Source organism: Cariama cristata, unplaced genomic scaffold (genome assembly GCF_000690535.1).
Source record: "Cariama cristata isolate BGI_N322 unplaced genomic scaffold, ASM69053v1 scaffold39808, whole genome shotgun sequence".
Lineage (NCBI taxonomy): Eukaryota > Metazoa > Chordata > Aves > Cariamiformes > Cariamidae > Cariama > Cariama cristata.
Window position 1 is genome coordinate 1434 of NW_009630211.1, and position 18077 is coordinate 19510.

General features: G+C 45.0%; 1 protein-coding gene across 1 annotated transcript; it reads left to right on the forward strand.

Moving 5' to 3' along the window:
* The first annotated feature begins 2087 nt into the window (after window positions 1-2087).
* On the forward strand, window positions 2088-11566 carry CHRNA1 (cholinergic receptor, nicotinic, alpha 1 (muscle)). The gene is made up of 9 exons (XM_009705431.1): window positions 2088-2127; window positions 4444-4589; window positions 4740-4784; window positions 5211-5320; window positions 5557-5752; window positions 6375-6612; window positions 7707-7930; window positions 9241-9480; window positions 11422-11566. Exons 1-9 carry the CDS (start codon window positions 2088-2090, stop codon window positions 11551-11553), a joined length of 1371 nt encoding a protein of 456 aa, XP_009703733.1. The 3' UTR covers window positions 11554-11566.
* The last annotated feature ends 6511 nt before the right edge of the window (window positions 11567-18077 follow it).

Sequence of the window (18077 nt, forward strand, 5' to 3'; positions counted from 1 at the left end):
TTCCTGCAATGCCTCCACGCAATTGTATCTATGCTGGGCACGGCAGCTGCCCAGCCTGGGATAAAGGTTGGAAGAAGCCAGCCGCCTTTTTGAAATAAGATAGCTGCAACAATGGGAGCTGCTGGCCAAGGCACAGACGAGGAACAAGGCCAGAGTTATCTATATGGAGAGCTCTTACTGAAGGATAAATGTAAATGCATAGGCTGAATGCTGAGTTAGTGGAGAGCGGTGAGTGAGGGGGACTGATCACAAAAAACAAAACAAACCACTAATAATAAAGGCATCCAGCATGAAACACCAAACCAGCTGGCAGACAGCACAAAGGATATCCATAAGAAAGAGAAAGTATGTCTGCTGTCACTCAGAAGCAAAGCTAAGAAAGGGTTTTGTGGGGAAAGTTTTCTGGAAAAGGAAATCTGCAGTGTGTAAGAATGGTTGTGGCAGGTCACCTAGTCCAACGTCTCCAAACAGCGGGTACCTAAGGAAAAGTGCAAGAACAGGGCAAGCATTTAGCAGTATTTCCCCAGGATGCTGCTCCGGCATCCTACGACACATGATTCTGGGACGTCTGCGACAGACTTCTTGGACGTTATTTTATTTAATAGCATGAAATGAATTTGTCAGACTGATTTATTTTTTTTTGACTACACACAAACTTCTGGCAACCAGAAGTTCCTGTGGCACTGAGTTCCACTGCAGCCGTGTTGTGTGAAGAAGTGTTGTTTAAGCCTGTCAACTCAAGCTTCCCTTGATACCCTCTACTTTTTTTGGACTGGAACAGTGAGTGAACCCAAATCTGCCTGCTCCAGACCCTTTGTGATTTTACAGACCCTACTAAAGTGCTTTCTCTCTCTGGCTTCTCTTCCAGACTGAAGGTTCATACGATCTATCTGTTCCAGGTATGGAAGCCAGTCTGTCCCGTGGATGTCACTGTCACTTTCTCCTGGGCCTTTTCCACACCTCCTTTTGAAACCAGAGGATCAGAACTGCAAAGAGCACTCAGGACACCGTGGATTTATCATGGCATCTTTCCTGTTTGTTTCATCTCTTTTCCTAGGAACTGACAGACTTGCTTGTCTTACGTTGCTGAGCACTTCATAGAATTATCTGTCTCAAGATTTTGTTCCTGAGTGATAGCAGTGAGCTCAGAGGAACTCATCAGATATATATAGGTGGATACAGAGATAGATATAACTCTTCACAGTTGGTTGTTTTCTTTGCTAGCCTGAATAACTGAGTATTATAACCAAACGCCTCACTTTTCACCCATTTCCAGATGATTTATGACAGTAATGAGCAAGCACTAGCATGCCCTGCAGGAATCCACTGGACCTGCCCTGCTATAGAAACCGAACATACGTTCCTACCGTTTGCCTTTCACAGTTCAGTAAGCCTATAGGTATCTATGGGAGGGTTTTCCCTCTTACTTCAGGTTACTGAGGTTAGTTAACAGCTTTCAAGGGGAGGACTCTACTAAGTACCTTCTGAAAATCCCAGTAGATTCCAGGAGATGGATTTCTCTTGATTGTATTTGTTTGCTTCTTCACAGATTTCTCATCTATCAGTGAAGCAAAGGGAGCAGCCTCATCCCAGCGTGCAGTCTGTACGCTGGTGAGGGTGCATCAGAAATAAACGACTGCGATCTGTTTTCCGTCCGAGAAACAAAATCCCAAATCTGGCAAGTTGCTCTCATCAGAAAGGATGACACACAGCTTTGGGTCTCCAGCTCGGGAAGTTTCTGAGATCTCGCCGAGATGTTTGGTTACTCTACAGATAATCCTTTCTTATCTTTATTTATAGATTTCTTTGTTTATTAAGTCACAGATCACAGTGCCACTTAGAGAAAATGACCTTTTGTAAACTGCAGAAGATACTTGACTGGTGAAACACATTGCGCTCCCATTTCCAACCCGGCGGCGCAGTGGCCCTCAGCTGTCGTTCCCAAAAACAGGTGCTGTAAATCAATCCCTCGGTGGTTATATTTTACCAGCACCCTGGCAGGAGGCAGCACAGCCCTTCGCTGAAGGGGCCTGAAAGGCGCTTTGTGCATGCCTCCGTCTGTAAGACTACAGCGAGAGGGAGACGGGATGATGAAGGTCCATCGCGTACTCCTCCTCTTCTCCGCAGGTAAAGGTGTTCCAGCCATTGCCGTGGATGGGGGTCGGCTCCTTCCTGAGCGTGCAGGACCAGGGCTTTGCATAGAAACTGATATGAGAGGATGTGTGTTCTCGGAGCAGCCTGTCCTACTGATAAGGTTTTATGAACCCACCAAATTGTTTGAATGAGAGCTTTGGAGTGCATTGGTAAGAGCTCAGATATTTATAATTTTAGACACCAGATATTTCGAAGTCAGAAGTTTTTGAGTTTAATTGTTTTTCCTCTCTGTCATCTTTCTGCCATGCTCCAATTTACTCTAGTGCTACATGTATTTTAAAATGTGTGAAAGGACCTAGTAAACATGGCTTGAAATGTAAAAATTCATTACAAGAAATTTCATTAAGTTGTAGGACTACTGGCAAGGAAAAAGGATTGATTTGCAGCTACATGCGTTGTACCAGGATAATTCTTTTTAAACTGTCCCTTAAAAGAATAAGTATTTTGTGAGCCTAAAAACTTTTCACCAAATTTGAGCAGTATACTAAATTCCTACCAAGCCACACCAGAAGGTAGCAATGTGAATGATTTTAATTGGATTAAGAAAGCATAGCAAAGAGCTTGACTTAGATATGATGCTGTGATCATAACTTAAAAATTGAAAGACGACTCCCGCCCACCCCAGCCCAGCCTCCTGGCAGGGGAAGGAAGCAGTGCTCGTCTGCAGCAAACAGCTTTTCTCAATGGCATCCGAGTATTTTAATACCATCTCATGACAGGACAAGGCCGAGACAGAATCCTTGGCATCTCAGCTCAACTATATAAAAGGAGCTGATGAAAAGTCAGTTAGGAGATGAGGGGAAATCCTAGCTTAGGCTGGATTCAGCAGCAAAATTCTTGTTGACTTCAATGGCCCAGGGTTCAAACTGAGAGAGGGGAAGGCAAGGATGAGATCTGCCAAAACAGCTTGTGGCGAGGCTCAGCTGTTCTGTTCCCTCTCACTACCTTTGAAAGGGGGTACATACAAAAACATCCCCAAGCCCCCCTTCCCTTTGCTTGACTCCCCTGTAACAGTGAAGCAGCTACAGTCTGGGTGCATGGTGCGCTGCTTGCTCTGCGACAGGCAATCTGGAAACGGGGTTCATCTGTTTTTCTGTGAGGTGGGAATCCGAGCCCTCCCCCCGGGCAGTACAATGCTGTGCACACACACTGCTGAAGCTGCGCTGAGACAGAGCCGCTACCTGCCGTTCTCACTCGTGATGCTGTTCTCACGAGGGCTTTTTTGTGTGGCGCTGCCCAGTCACGCTGCGCAGTCTGTGGGCAGAGCTCGCCAAGGACAGGTTGAGTCCTTCCCTGAGGAGAGGGAGATACGAGCCCGCATTGTGAATGGTTTCCTGCTCTCTCACCACGAACACAACCTGAGCGACTCCCATCATGGAGAAGGCCTCCTGCTCTGCTTAGACTTCAGATGCAAGGAGTCTGGATGGTGCTTTCAGCTCAATGACTGTTGTGCTTGGCCCTGTGCTTTAATGTTACTGTTACAGGCAAGTCTGTGGAATTGAAGGTGGAGAAGACGACATCAGAAATCCCTGATTATGGGTATTCTCTGCGCTTAACTCTCCACAAGTATTGCATGTAAGCACAGTTGTGGGTTGGGAGAACCTGGAGGAGATTCCTAGTGCTCAGTCTGATGTCCACAATCATGGCTGTTTGGTTTTGTTCACCTCCAGGTTGGAGGCTGTTGCTGCCTTACTGCTAAGCTGACCTCCAGATCAGACAGGTAGTTACCCCTGCTGAGGGTACTGGCAATGCACAGTGAGGGAGCTGGGGTTGTGTATCCTGGAGAAGAGGAGGCTGAGGGGAGACCTGATCGCTCTCTACAACGACCTGATAGGAGGTTGTAGTGAGGTGGAGTCGGTCTCTTCTCCCAGGCAACCAGTGACAGGACAAGAGGGCACAGTCTGAAACTGCGCCAGGGGAAGTTCAGGCTAGAAATGAGGAGGGATTTCTTCACAGAAAGGGTCATTGGGCATTGGAATGGGCTGCCCAGGGAGGTGGTGGAGTCACCATCCCTGGAGGTGTTTAAGAAAAGACTGGACGTGTCACTTGGTGCCATGGTCTAGCTGACATAGTGGTGTTAGGGCGAAGGTTGGACTCAGTGGTCCCAGAGGTCTCTTCCAACCAAATCGATTCTGTGATTCTGTGAAGTGGAGTCACACAGAGGACTCGGTGTTCACCCACCACCAGCAACTTTCTGTTGACAGTATTTCCTTCACGCCCACCTCAGACTGATGGACTGTAGTGTGTCCCCTGTCCCACCTCACTGATGCCACCCCTGCTGTTCTGCAGCTGGGCTGGCCCTCTGCTACGAACACGAGACTCGCCTCGTCGAGGACTTGTTCAGGGACTACAACAAGGTGGTGCGCCCGGTGGAGGACCATCGGGATGCCGTCGTCGTCACCGTTGGGCTGCAGCTCATCCAGCTTATTAGTGTGGTACGGTATGAACGTGTGGTACATGTTGAACCGCTGGCTTATGTGATAGTGCCAAATGGTGTCATTTTTCTGAAGAAACAATTTTTCTTCTTTAATCCTGATGTTTGCTGCTACTGCCTCCTTTTCTTTCTTTTTTTTTTTCTTTTTAAGGATGAAGTGAATCAGATTGTAACAACCAACGTACGCCTGAAACAGGTAACTCTAAATATTGCTAACCATTTAATCCAATTCAAATAAATGCACTGGACACAGCCAGGAATGAACTACTGTGTTGTGCTTTCAGGGGCAACTTGGACAGGTGGGTCAGCTAGCAAAGCATTTCTTCTTTCTAGGGTCTCAAGAACAAAATGCACTAGACACTAAGAGCCCTAAGAAAAGCATTTTGCGTTGTATTTCAAACAGTAGACTTCTGGTATATTTATCTTTTACATTTTTTTTTTCATAAGCTTCTTAAACCAACATCTATGTTAATGTAAAAAATTAGCTGGGGGTCCCACTAGCATATGTTTATGCCTACCTGCATGTCCCAAAGCAAGGGAGGTGCATCTTTCTAGAAAGTACCAAAACTACCCTCAGAAGCACTGGAAAACGCTCTCAGTGGACAAAATCCTCCCTCTCTAGCAATGGACGGACGTCAACCTCAAGTGGAATCCAGACGACTACGGTGGCGTGAAAAAAATCCGCATCCCCTCAGACGATATCTGGCGACCAGACCTTGTTCTTTACAACAAGTAAGGGGTGCCAGCTGCCGGCGAGGGAGGGACAGCTCTGCCCCATGTCACCACTATGGTGGGGCTGCTTTCCCACCACATCTGGGCCAGTGGCTAGCATGCCTCAGAGCAAGCTTCTCCAGCAGCAGGCATGATGGCACTGGGGGGACTAGTCGATCTGCAGCCAGAGAAAACCTTTTGTGGCTGTGTGAATTTGGCTGCCCACATTGCTGTTAATGTCCTTGTTCGTTTTGCAGCGCAGACGGTGATTTTGCCATCGTTAAATACACCAAAGTCCTTCTGGAGCACACAGGCCTGATTACTTGGACACCACCAGCTATTTTTAAAAGTTACTGTGAAATTATAGTCACGCACTTCCCATTTGACCAGCAGAACTGCAGTATGAAGTTGGGAACTTGGACGTATGATGGTACAGTGGTTGTTATTAACCCGGTAAGCAAGGAGTTTGTAACTGGGAAAAGCAGTAAAGACCCAGATATGTTTTTAGGGAAATCTCAGATTTAGGATAGAATTTAACCTTGTTTTGACTGAAAGACAAGCAGGTACTACCTGTAAAATATAAAAGCCCTACTTGTAGATCTAGCACAAAATTTCCTGATTTGGCTTCTAAAATTCTGCATGCTTATAGTTCCTATGCCCTAACAGTCTCCTACCTGTCTACCCTCCGACATCTTCACATCACTCCTTGTGGTGCTGCCTGTTCTGCTTTTGTTTGTTTCCTTTTTTTTTTTAAGTGATTTCAAATGCCTGAACTAATGAGAGCTGTGTACCAGAACAGGTGTGTGGCTTGTCCTGAGATGGCCCTCAGGTGTGTCTCCTATCTATAAATATTTAATCAGTCTTTCTCTATAGTTGACTATCCCTGACTGTTTCTGTAAAATATTTAGTTGAATGCTGTGTAGAGGATGATATTCTATGGCAAAATAACATAGACAAGTGGTTTGCTCACAAAAATACATGAAGTGCCTGAGTTATTGGGAATCCTGTTCCTGAGCAACTGCCAAGTTTTGATTTTGTTCGGAACATTTAATATTAAGAATTTGTATTCTGTCAGGAGAGTGATCGTCCAGATCTGAGTAACTTCATGGAGAGTGGGGAGTGGGTGATGAAGGACTACCGTGGCTGGAAGCACTGGGTTTACTACGCTTGCTGCCCTGACACACCCTACCTGGATATCACCTACCACTTCCTCATGCAGCGCCTGCCCCTCTACTTCATTGTGAATGTCATCATTCCCTGCCTGCTCTTCTCCTTTTTAACCGGGTTAGTTTTTTACCTACCCACAGATTCAGGTACGTAAATTTATTTATTCTACTGCCATATAAATTGCTCTTCTAACAAGTTTCTGACAAATTCTCTGTATTTGAAATCACCAGCCAACTTGAAGGGCAGCGCTTACTAAAATTGGATGTTTCAGCTCAAACTAATGGCTCTAAACAATCTGCAAATGAAGGGTAATTGCTGAAAGCTGAAACTATTGATATAAATAAATTGAGCTGATTTCCCACAGAAATCACTAGTTAACTTCTGCAAAACAAAGATTTAGCTAGTTGATTTTTGTGTTTTGCCATGGGTAGGTAGGTAGTGTGTTAGTATGTCACGCAGTCAGTGAGCACACAGGGGTGACTTGAAGCCCTTCTGCACTATGTTAGAGCAGAGAGTTCACACACGTTACCTCGTGTGACACAGAGTAATCCTGGGCTGTTCTGGCCTCCTTTGTCCCTGCTGAGAAGGTCCTGCTCCCTGCAACCATTTCCTCTGCTTCATTCATTTTACCTTGTGTCAGCTTCTCATACTGCTTAATGTCATTGACCCCCTTCTATGAAATACTTGATGTATTTTTTTCTTCAGTGGAAAACTTTACAGAAAGTTGAACTGGATAGACAAAAGATGTGTGAATCATATTTTGTGGTTCAGTTTTGACATCCTACATATCGGAAGATCTAAAATAGCAACTGACCCCTGGTGTCAAATGTGATTTTTGTCTGCCCACTCAGCCCAGCATGAGCCTGCCAGAGGGTAAGGCAAGCAAACCCCCAGGAGGCTGTGGAGCAAACATTAATCAGGCGCATACACTTCTTCATTCAAAATGCACAGCCCATGAAGTGCTCCCGGCAAGTAAGCTTTCCATATCCAGCACCCGTACCTCAGCCCAGTCACACCTGGTGATTTGCCCCTTAATGCTGGAGCTGATGCTACCTTGGGCTCTCAGGTTTGGCCAGCCTAGTTACTGCTTTGGATGCTGGGAGAAATGATAACACTGCAGATGCACACATGTGTACTTGTGTGAATAGCCATCGTCCACATCCTATCTTCTGAAATAAATACTCTCCTGAATGATAGGAGCAGCAATGTTGGGGTTTTGTTGTTTTTGTTTTTATGGCAGGTGAGAAAATGACTCTCAGCATCTCTGTCCTGCTGTCTTTGACTGTGTTCCTTCTGGTCATCGTGGAGCTGATTCCCTCCACCTCCAGTGCAGTGCCTCTGATAGGCAAATACATGTTGTTTACAATGGTGTTTGTCATCGCTTCAATCATCATCACGGTCATCGTCATCAACACCCACCACCGCTCCCCAAGCACTCACACCATGCCGCACTGGGTCAGGAAGGTGAGCTCTATGGCTTTGCATGTTTCCTGGTTTCCACTGAGCACTCCATATTTTATTGGCAGGTTTTCTAATAAAAGTCAACAAGAATTGGGGAAGTAAATGCATCACGTTAAATCTGTCTAGGCACAAAAGCCAGTGTTTATTACTTAGCTGTGCATAAAGTCAGCAAGACTGCTAAAGTGCTCCTTAAAGTAACAAATTCATCCACTGGGGTAGGGTCTTGCAAGGAACAGATGAGGCAAAACACAGGCAGCTGAAGGTACAGGGAAAAGAAAATGTCCAGCTGGACTCAAATTACATTTCCTGGTCTAATTCTCCATCTGACTGCAAAGCACTGCTGCCTGCCAGTGGCCAAGTTTGCCAGTCCATGTGAGTGCAGAGCACAAAGGCCATTGGGGATACCTGCGTTCCGCATCCCATTTTGCAAAAAAACCACAGTTTAGCAAAAGCTATGATCTTCTCTGTGCTTTTCTAGTAAATACAGTTGCTCTGCAGCCCTTTGGAAGCAAGGAGATCTTTGCACAGTAGTCTAAATGGTAACTCCAAGATATAGAAAAAAATGGATGCCTGTCATTACAAGTAGTTTGCCAGGGAGACAGAACCAAAGAGGATCCATTCAGTTATTCTTGCCTTTTTTAAGCCTGCTTGAGTTCATATTAAACCATGACATGAATAGGAGATTGCTCTGTGTATTTCTAATTATACTTTTTAAGGTTACAGCTTACATCAGATTCACTCTGCAGCACAAACAATCCCTGCAGAACAGAGATTTCAACAGGCAAACACTGCATGTGCTTAAAATGGCTCTGGCAGCAAGCCTCTGTTACTCCAAAGGAATTTATTGTAAACCTTACATGCATATATAACAAATATTTGTATTAGCAAAAAGTCAAACGTAAGTAGCCAAAAGAGATCCTTTGTAGTCCATTCTTCAAGCCAGTCTTAAGCAATGTGTTCCAAATTAGATAAGATTGACAGAGCTCTGTCAGCTGACATGAGCTGAGGGTCTGCTCTGGGACGTCATGCCCCCCTTCATGTGTAGATGTTGGCTATATGGCAGGGGGAAATGGTTTCCAGAAAATGTGTGACAGGCCTGTGGGTGACCCCATCTGCCTCAGGACATAAGGCTGACAAAAGCCCCAGTGTGACTGAGGCGTGAGCTGTGACATACTCCGAGAGGGAATCCGTGGCTGATCCAGCACGGGAAGCGATTTGGGACCGGAGAGGCTTGCCTTTGTTCAGTACACAGCTGCATCTGTAACACAGCCCTGCAGAGCAGCAACTGTTGTCTTCTCCCTCTTTATTTTCAGATCTTTATTGACACAATCCCAAACGTCATGTTTTTCTCTACAATGAAACGACCGTCCAGGGATAAACAAGACAAAAATATTTTTGCAGAAGATATTGATATTTCTGAAATTTCTGGGAAGCCAGGTTCTGTGCCTGTCAACTTCTACTCCCCACTTACCAAAAATCCAGATGTGAAAAATGCTATAGAGGGAATCAAATACATCGCAGAAACTATGAAATCGGACCAAGAAGCCAGTAATGTAAGGCATTTTTTGTGCATGATTCATTTCTTGCTTTCAAATTGCTACATCTTATTTTTTTTGGCAAAATATCCCTGCTTCACAAAACCACTCCAAGCTCTGGTTTGGCTTTAGCAGGGGACAATTTTCTCCCCTTGATGCAGCCAACAAGGAGTGACAGATAATTGTCGCAGATGGCAATTGAATCTTGGCCCACAAAAAAAGAAAAGAAAAAAAAAGTGTCAGTGCTAAGGTTTTCTAAATGTGGTATGTGAAGCCATAGAGATGGAGTGCCTGTGAGTAGCAAAGCAGTTTCAAGAACTGCACGCAAGTTCCAAAACACATTCCTCCTGTCTTCCACTCGGGCATCTTCCCCCTGTGGTAAGCAAGCTCCTGTCACTTTTGAAAAGTCAGCAAGCAAGCTGAACTCCAAAAGGCTAGTAGTTTTATCTGAGAAATGTTAAACGTAACTTAAATGATAATTCCAGTTTTGATAAGAGTTTTTTATTCCTGAATGCTACAAATAGTCCCTGCAAGTGAAACACATCATGAACTACTCTGGTTACTGACTTTTTCCACATTGCAAGCCAAAGGAAGGATAAATGCGTATAGAGTCACATATGGCAGTGTTCCCCAGGAAAACCTAGCTCTGCCTCCTTCTAGCACATTCAATGTAATTGATCCCCTCTTTTATTTCCGTTATCACAGCTCACACAGCTTTTGCATGGGCAATTCAGTCCTGGTACTTCACCTTTCTAAATGATCATAGCCCTTTTCTGTTGAGCTGCAGGCTAGCCTGAAGACGGGGAGAGAGTTCTGCGGGACAATAATTTGGCCATGCTCTTGATAAGGAGGTGCCTTCTTCCCATGGCAGGATTTACACCACAGTGTTTGTTCCTGTGACCAAATTCCTGGAGCATGTGGAATGGCTCTGGCTGTAGTCTCATGTTCCTCATGACTCCTATGCCTCTCTGCAGAGAAAGTGTTACCTTCAGCGGGGCTGGCGTGGCTTCAGCATCTCTGGGCTTCACTTCCTTCTAGGCTTACAAGGAGGGTCTTCGGGTTACTGGCAAGTGCTCCCTTCGGAAGTGGAGCTCAGCTGCTTGTGTCATCTGGGCACCACTGATATCACTTCCAGGGGATTTCAGAAGTCCAGTTCCCCAAATAAATTGAAGGTTGTGGCTTCTGAAGGCTGCCACTTCGTTGCATTCACTTACGAGTCACCCCAAAACAGTATTGATTATCAGTATCCCCTAGATAATTTACAACAGCCTCTTCCACTTGTGGGGCAACTAAGGCAATAGTAGAAGGTGTCTTAGGCCAGTATGTGTCACTCCACAAGGCAGAGTTACAGGGTGGAAATCCTGAGCTGTGCTGCACTTAGCACCTCGCACTCTGCTCAGTCTTACAGTGCTGGGTTCCCATGAAAGCATCCAGTGAAAACGCATTTGCAAAGCAAGTGGTTCACGGTGTCCCACAACTGGAAAAAAGACTAAGGGAGCTACAGAGAAGGTTTTCCCAGACCTTAGAGTGTATACTAGACATGGAAAGCAGGGACCAAAGCTAAATTAAGGACAATTGCTGAGGTATCCCAAAGGAATGAAAAAGCAAGAGAAAAACAAAAGCCAGTTGAGTCAAAGTAAGCATTTTGCTTTCAACGTTTTATACTCTTTCAAAAGCAAAGTTTGACTAAAAATTAATATTTTCAACATTTCTTTTTAATGAAATTGTTCAGCAAATTGCCAGGGTTTCTAAACAGTTTAGTCTTGAAACTTGCATTTCTGGGTAGCTTAGGCTTTCTCAACTGCTGACCTGCTTTTGAGCAGAAAATGAGTATTTTTTGCAAAACAATAGTGGAACTTAAGGAAGAGCCTTTCCCTTGTTCAAGACAGTAAATACAAGAATGCCGATAACAAACACAGCTCTGCAGAGATTTTACCATATCCTTTGTTTCTTTCCCAGGCTGCAGAAGAATGGAAGTTTGTTGCGATGGTGGTTGATCATCTTCTCCTTGGCATATTTATGCTAGTTTGTATTATAGGAACATTAGCTGTATTTGCTGGTCGCCTTATTGAATTAAATCAGCAAGGATGAACATCAACTGGAAAGTATTTGCTACTCTGGTCAGCATCTGAAAGCATCTTAACCATCAAAACCTGGCCAGCCTCCTAAAGTTTCACAGACAGGAATCAGTCCCTGCTGCGAAAGAGCAGGGACAATAAAACACAAGGCTCCATACTTAGTGCTTCTGAGCTGCTACTCAGTGGCATATCATTGCCAAAAAGAAACACTTGCGTTACTGGTAGACTGAATGGCTGTCAGCCAGGTTTTGATCCATTTTACCATTTATTAAAAATGTTAGTGTATTAATAAGACTGACTTTGTAACCCACAGATACAATTCCAGTGAAATCAATAGCAGCGTATTAAGCTCTAGCTGAGCTGCAAATCTGTGTCCAACTTTAATGTTCAAGCTGGTTTCAATATCTGCTCTGTGGTTTTTGTACTGGCAGAGTCACAAATGACTCCTATTATAACACTAGATGTAACCAGCAGAAATATCTCAAACTCCGTGCTTAAGCACTTGCTTTTCATGCACAAATCTGAAATGACTGACTGTCATACGTGACTCTACCTGTAGAAACTCTTGAAGCAGCAAAGAGGAGGGCCTGTTCTTTAATGTGGGAAGGATCCAGCCTCAGCCAGTTGGGTCCCACAGGAGTTTTTTGTTATCAAGTCCCATGGTAAAGGACTTGTAGAGGAGGATTTTTTTTGCCCTGTTTTATCACCGAGCCCTGCTCTCTGACCATCAAGCATCCCAGTGACTATGTTGCAGTTGCTGCTGTCTTACTTTTACCTCTTAATACTCATTATATGATGCCCCACATTCATTATGTATTAATTCTTAGGATTTTCAGTTGTCAACAGAGATGTTCTGCAATTGCATCCTAAGGGAAAAGTTTAGGCCAGAGAGGAAAGGATGGTATCCATAGGATAATCTCTGTACTCAGCCTACTCTGCTCCGGGGAGGTTGGTTTTTGCTCTCCATTTTGAGTGACGACTAATGTGGGGGCAGCTTCAAATTCGGGGGTGCTCAGTATGACATCTTAAACACAGTTCTCTCTGTTCCTTGAAAACTGTCCCCTGCCCTGCTGAAATAGATTATGCGCATTAAAGTCAGACACAGCATCACAAAGATCATTCCTAGGGAAAACGTGGATCTCAGTTTGCCTTAAGTATGATAAAATGACAGGACACCTCCTCTTCCGAGAAACACAACTGACCCAAACTTTATCCAAATGTGGAGCAGCAGCTCACTCTAGTGGCTAAAACAAAGTAGTGCCGCTTCTGGCCAAAGGCCTCTGGGGATTAGTAAATATTCAACAAGAGCAACAAGCCCAAGTGTGTTTCAGTAATACAGTGTGGAAATACTAGCAGTGCTGCCTGTTCTTCTTAAAAATAAATAAGGAGAGGTGGAGCAACTGATACAAGTTACTCATCTTTCCCAGCTGGTTGTCCAAGCCAATAGGACTACTTTGCTAACAGCTGTAAATAATTTGCTGTGAGTTTAATAAAATAATTTGTATTATGTTAATGCTCTACAGGAATGTGTCATGTCTACAGAGGACAGGCATTTGAAATGCTCTATAGGGAAAATGAGGCACTTGTGCAATACTTCCATCATTGCGTAGTGTTTGCTGGACAATGTTTTGGTGAGCTGCAGTCCTAAGCAAAGCAAGCAGTTTGTCTGGGGCAATCGATCACTTGTAACACTCTGCTCAGCTCTTGCCGTTTAGATGATGGTAATCTTTGCCTCCCTGGATGATCACTAACCCTGTAAATGATTGCTGAAGATGTATGCTGGGTGAAACCTCTGCTGACAGATGGAATGCCTGCTGCAACTCTGTTTATCTTCAGTGTGAGTTCTCAGCTCTCAGCCCTGGGAAGGAGTCACGGAGCTCCCCGGCTCACGATGAGCTAAGCTGCAGCATTAACGGTGCCTGGGACTTAATTTGGGAGACTCTGATTGGCACCAAAATTGATAGAACAATCCTCTTAGAGCAGCATGTGGTTGAATCTTAGCATTAAAAATAAACATCGAGTAACAAGATTCATGCTGAGTATCCACAGTATCTTTGTTCAGCTTCCCCATCTTCCTCAAGGCAGATCTGGGTCTCGGCCTCCAAATTCCACCTATTTGTGTGCCGGGGTGCGTGTGTGCACGCATGTGCCTGCCTGCTTGCGTCTCCGGCTCCAGCTCGCTTCATACACAGCTAGCTACCATGTTACAGTGTTTTTCTACCACTTCCTCAGAAAAAGTTTGTAAACTATTTATTTGAAAATTTTTATTTATGAGAGTTTGACCTGTCTGATGGGCACAGCAAATCTTCTGCGTTCATATTACTCTAAGTCTTGATTAACTACTCCCATCTCAAAAGATGTGACAGCAGGCAAAAATAAATGCTAGCAACTTCCCTTCTTAGGTTGCAGAATCTGGGCATTGTCCTCTGACTCTCCAAACAGATGGTCCTCTGAACACCAATAAGCATGCTTCAGGAAACAGTTCATCTGCATCTTTTTTTTTTTTTGCTTTGCTTTAAATAGACTGTCACAGTTGTCTTTTTTCTCTGTTCCTAGCTCACCTTTATGATATGTTTTTCTTGCATACTGCTAACATTCTCTGTTACCAGTATCCATCTACTGAAAAAGAGTGCCCCTACCTCCATACAGACTATTTCTTCTCATCTGCTACTGTCATTTTAACATGTCAGCACATCTGTACTCCTGCTAAAATAGTAGCTTTGGAGGTTGTAAATGTGTCATCTCAGTCACAGTCAAAGATAATTTGCTGTCAATGTGTAAGTACATATTGTCTAATAATTTCTCATTTACAGCACTGTAGTCTCTCCCTGCAATCTTAGCACTAAACTCTCCTCGCTCCTACGTGGGTAGCACTGGCAGCCCCAGGGAGATGGCCCTGGATAATACCTGTGTGACCTGCACATGCATCTCTACTGCCTCGTTGCCTTCAACAGGCAAATTTCAGCTCTGAGCTTAAACTGGCAAATCTCATCATAAACAAAACAAGAAACAGGCCTCACACACTCATTGTTAAATTTCTCTAAGTGTAAAAAATAATGAAATGCAAATACCATGGTGCTGAAGTAAGCAGACCTCGTTTAAATGAAGGCAGACCAGGGGGCTCTGGGTGAGAAGGTGTCGCTTTTATAGTGATAGTACCCTGAGCAGTTAACTTGTCCCTCATTTAACTGCTGCCTTCTTACTGTTAAAGCTGCTTTTGTTCACTTTGAGCTTGTTGATAACACCCTATTTATGTCCCTAATAGAACAGCTCTCTGCAACGTCTCCATTTTCTTCAGTCTGATTCTCCTTCCATTTTTTAAACTATTTGGCAATGAACTTTCCCCTTCCGATCCCTTCAGCTGACCTTCACCTACTTTCTGCTGTGCCATGGATATTTTGCTCTCAGAGATGCAGTCACCCCCCAGATCTCTTTCCCCTTTGGCATTTGTGCTGTTCAGGAGACTTGACCCTTCTGAGGGGGTTATTTGAATTTTTAAAGTCCATTACCTTGTACCAACTCCAAGGGAGCAATTTCACCTCTGCATGAGTCTGTAATCAGAACAGGCTGCTGCTCTCCATCGTCACCAGGCAGATGAGCTAAACTTGACGGCCTTTTTCTGTCTCTTCAGCCAGTTGGATCTCAGCTTTGTAAAATGTAGTTGAGCTGATCAACAGAGCAAGCAGAAGAATGACGTTCACTGAACTCTACACACTTGATCCTGAGCTTGCGTATGCCAGGTGTGATCATTCACCTCCAACTAGTGCTCAGGTCCCGGAGCCTCCTTCAGTCTGAGAGTTTTTAAGAAACCAGATAATTGTTTCAGGCAGTTGTAAGACAATTTAAGTACTCATTTTTTCCTCCAGGATATAAGTTGCTGCCAACCTCTTTGCCGTGGTTGTCTCCCCAGAGACGTGTGAAAGCGGTCTAAGTTTCATCAGCGTCCTGACTCAGCGGTTCCTGTTTCCACAGCTGAAGCAAACCACAGCGGGTAGGGACAGCATGGCGAAAGAGGGTGTGTAACACAGGACCCACAAAGTGCATAAACACTGTGCTGCTGTTGGAGAAAGCAAGCACCTTACCTCCCTGACAAGTTTGTTTTCTGGTATGGTGGCATGCAAGATGTCACCTTTAAAGTCATCGATAGTTCAGTGCATCAGAAATGCGTTTGACTTTGGAGACTTTCAGAAGGTTGCTGTGCTTGGATCCAGTCACAAGACCTCACATTTTCATATGTTTACTAGTGCCAGATAAAGTCTAGTACAGCCTCCAGGCCCCTGGGCATGCTCCTGGGTGCGAACTCCCTCCCTCCCTCTTTCTCTTCCTGAAAAATTGTGAAATTGGTAGGAAAGACTTCATACCAAGCTTCTCTCAGCTGAGTGTTGCACAGACACTGACTTCTAACAAAGCTCTGGAGTACCTTGTCCCTTTCTGGAAATCAAATCCCAGCTACAGACAGGGCAATCACACAGCGCTTCACAGAAGATTCTCTAAAACAATTTTACTTCAGTCCCTGCTAAAGTATAAAAGACTGGTAGAGGTAAGGAGAACAGCCGACCTGCAAGCAACCATTGCCATGCTCATTGCGAGAGCCTTGCTGAGTTCTGTTGGCTGTAGGTGGGTTATCTACAGCAAGGAAAGGACAATTTCACCTGTTACCATGCGACAGACCAGACTGACCAGCAGGCAAGAGTCCAAAGGAGTTTGTAGGCTACTGCAGTGCAGTGAGGATGGGTCACTCGGTGGATTCCCCATAAAGGGAGAACTCTTTCCTAGCAAGGGTTGTCACCATTTCCCGTCATCCCAACACAGATCTCCCATTGCAGCATATCTTCCCAACTTCTAACAGCCAAACAGATCTGTATCAGTGTTTGCTATTTATCCCACATGGAGCCTGGAATAAACACAACTCATGGTATTTCCCCAGTACATAGACAAGAGGAAACTGTTTGCCTCTGCGTGACTTTTCAGCTAAGCACTGACCCCAATGCAGTATGCTGTGCTTAGGAGCCTCATGTGGATTTGTGACCCTCTTTAGGGAGCTTTAAGTCTGTGAAGGCAGTAAACGCAGAGTACTTGAAGTTTTTCCATTTGTGAGCTCCATAATTTTTGCCTGCAAGCTAATCTAGCTGTGTGCGTGGGCTAGAAGAAGGTAGACAGAAAAAATTGAACCTGTTTTTGTGTCCGTCTCTTAATGCTCCAAGCATTCAATGACACAGAGAAATGACTACATAAAAGCCTGGCGAGGTTTGAAACCCTACACTGAAGGCAAATCAGTAATGTCATTGCTCTTAGGGCAGCGTGTCTTGCCATAATGCTGTCTTTGGGCAACTGGTCATCTCCTGGTCAAAACATGAAAGTAAATTGTAGCAGCTTAGCTCAGCACACAGCTTGCTTAGTCTTTGACCTTACTGGGACATGTTGCTACAAGGGAATCAAGAACATATTTAAGCCCTTCAGGACACCTGTCCCTAACATTCATACATTTTAGACAACAGTGTTACGCAGCTGCTTGACTGGTCCATGTTCCTGCATGGAGTAAACAAAAAAAATCCAAATTCCTCCAAAATGTGAAATCCCACACAGACAAAAGTATGTGGGATCAATGTGCTGGCTCACATAGGCAGTCAGGACACTCTCGCCCCTCAAACCTTGCTCCTATCTGCCCAAGCTACTCCATTACATATAATTTGGGCATTTTGCCATTCGAGACCACAGTGCTGGAATCAAAAACTTTGACAGAAGTTTTGTTTCTAGAAAACTTAGTCAGGCTGAGAGGGAAAAGGAAGCAGAATCTATTGCTTGTCTGGCAAAGCAATCTCTGCGTGAGTTAATTGAGGTAAGAAGCACAAATGCCTTTTGGGACATCATGTAGAGAGGTGTAATTGACCTTCCCACACCTCGGCATACTGCAAACCTTAAAAGGGAAAAAGCAAGTACCTCTTTCCCACTGTTTAATTACGTTTCTACTCCACTGTGTGTGTCTCTGCCTGCTGCCTTGCCATTCCCCAAGCTCCACTACCGCTCCCCTGCTGGCTGCTATCAAAGCCATCGGAGGCAGGTAGGGAAAATGAAGCGTGTTGAGAGCTCTGCAGACAAACAGAGCATCGGGAGCCGGGGTGAGAGGAGACCCTGCTTCACGGCCTTTGGGGCTTGCGGCCCCAGAGGGCCGGGGCAGGGCTGAGCAGGAGCGGGGAGGGCGCAGCGCACCTCTTCCCTCCGGAAAAAGGGGGGGGGCCGGGAGGCGACAGAAAGCAGAGCTGCCGATGCTGGCAACGGGTACAGCCAGGGAACGGATGAGGGTTTGAACAAGAAGAATCCCTGGAAAAGCTACCGACATTCACAGCTCAGGTCGTTAGCACTTGGGGACCTGAAAACCTTTCCCACTGATGAGGTTATCTCGTTAACTCTGACGAGTTTTAACTTCCACTAAACACAGTGGAAGACAGAAGGACAGCAGGTACGGGCGGGGGGCACGGCCTTCACCAGCACCCCCATGCCGCCTGGGAAGGACCACCCCACGGGAAAGCCTCGCTC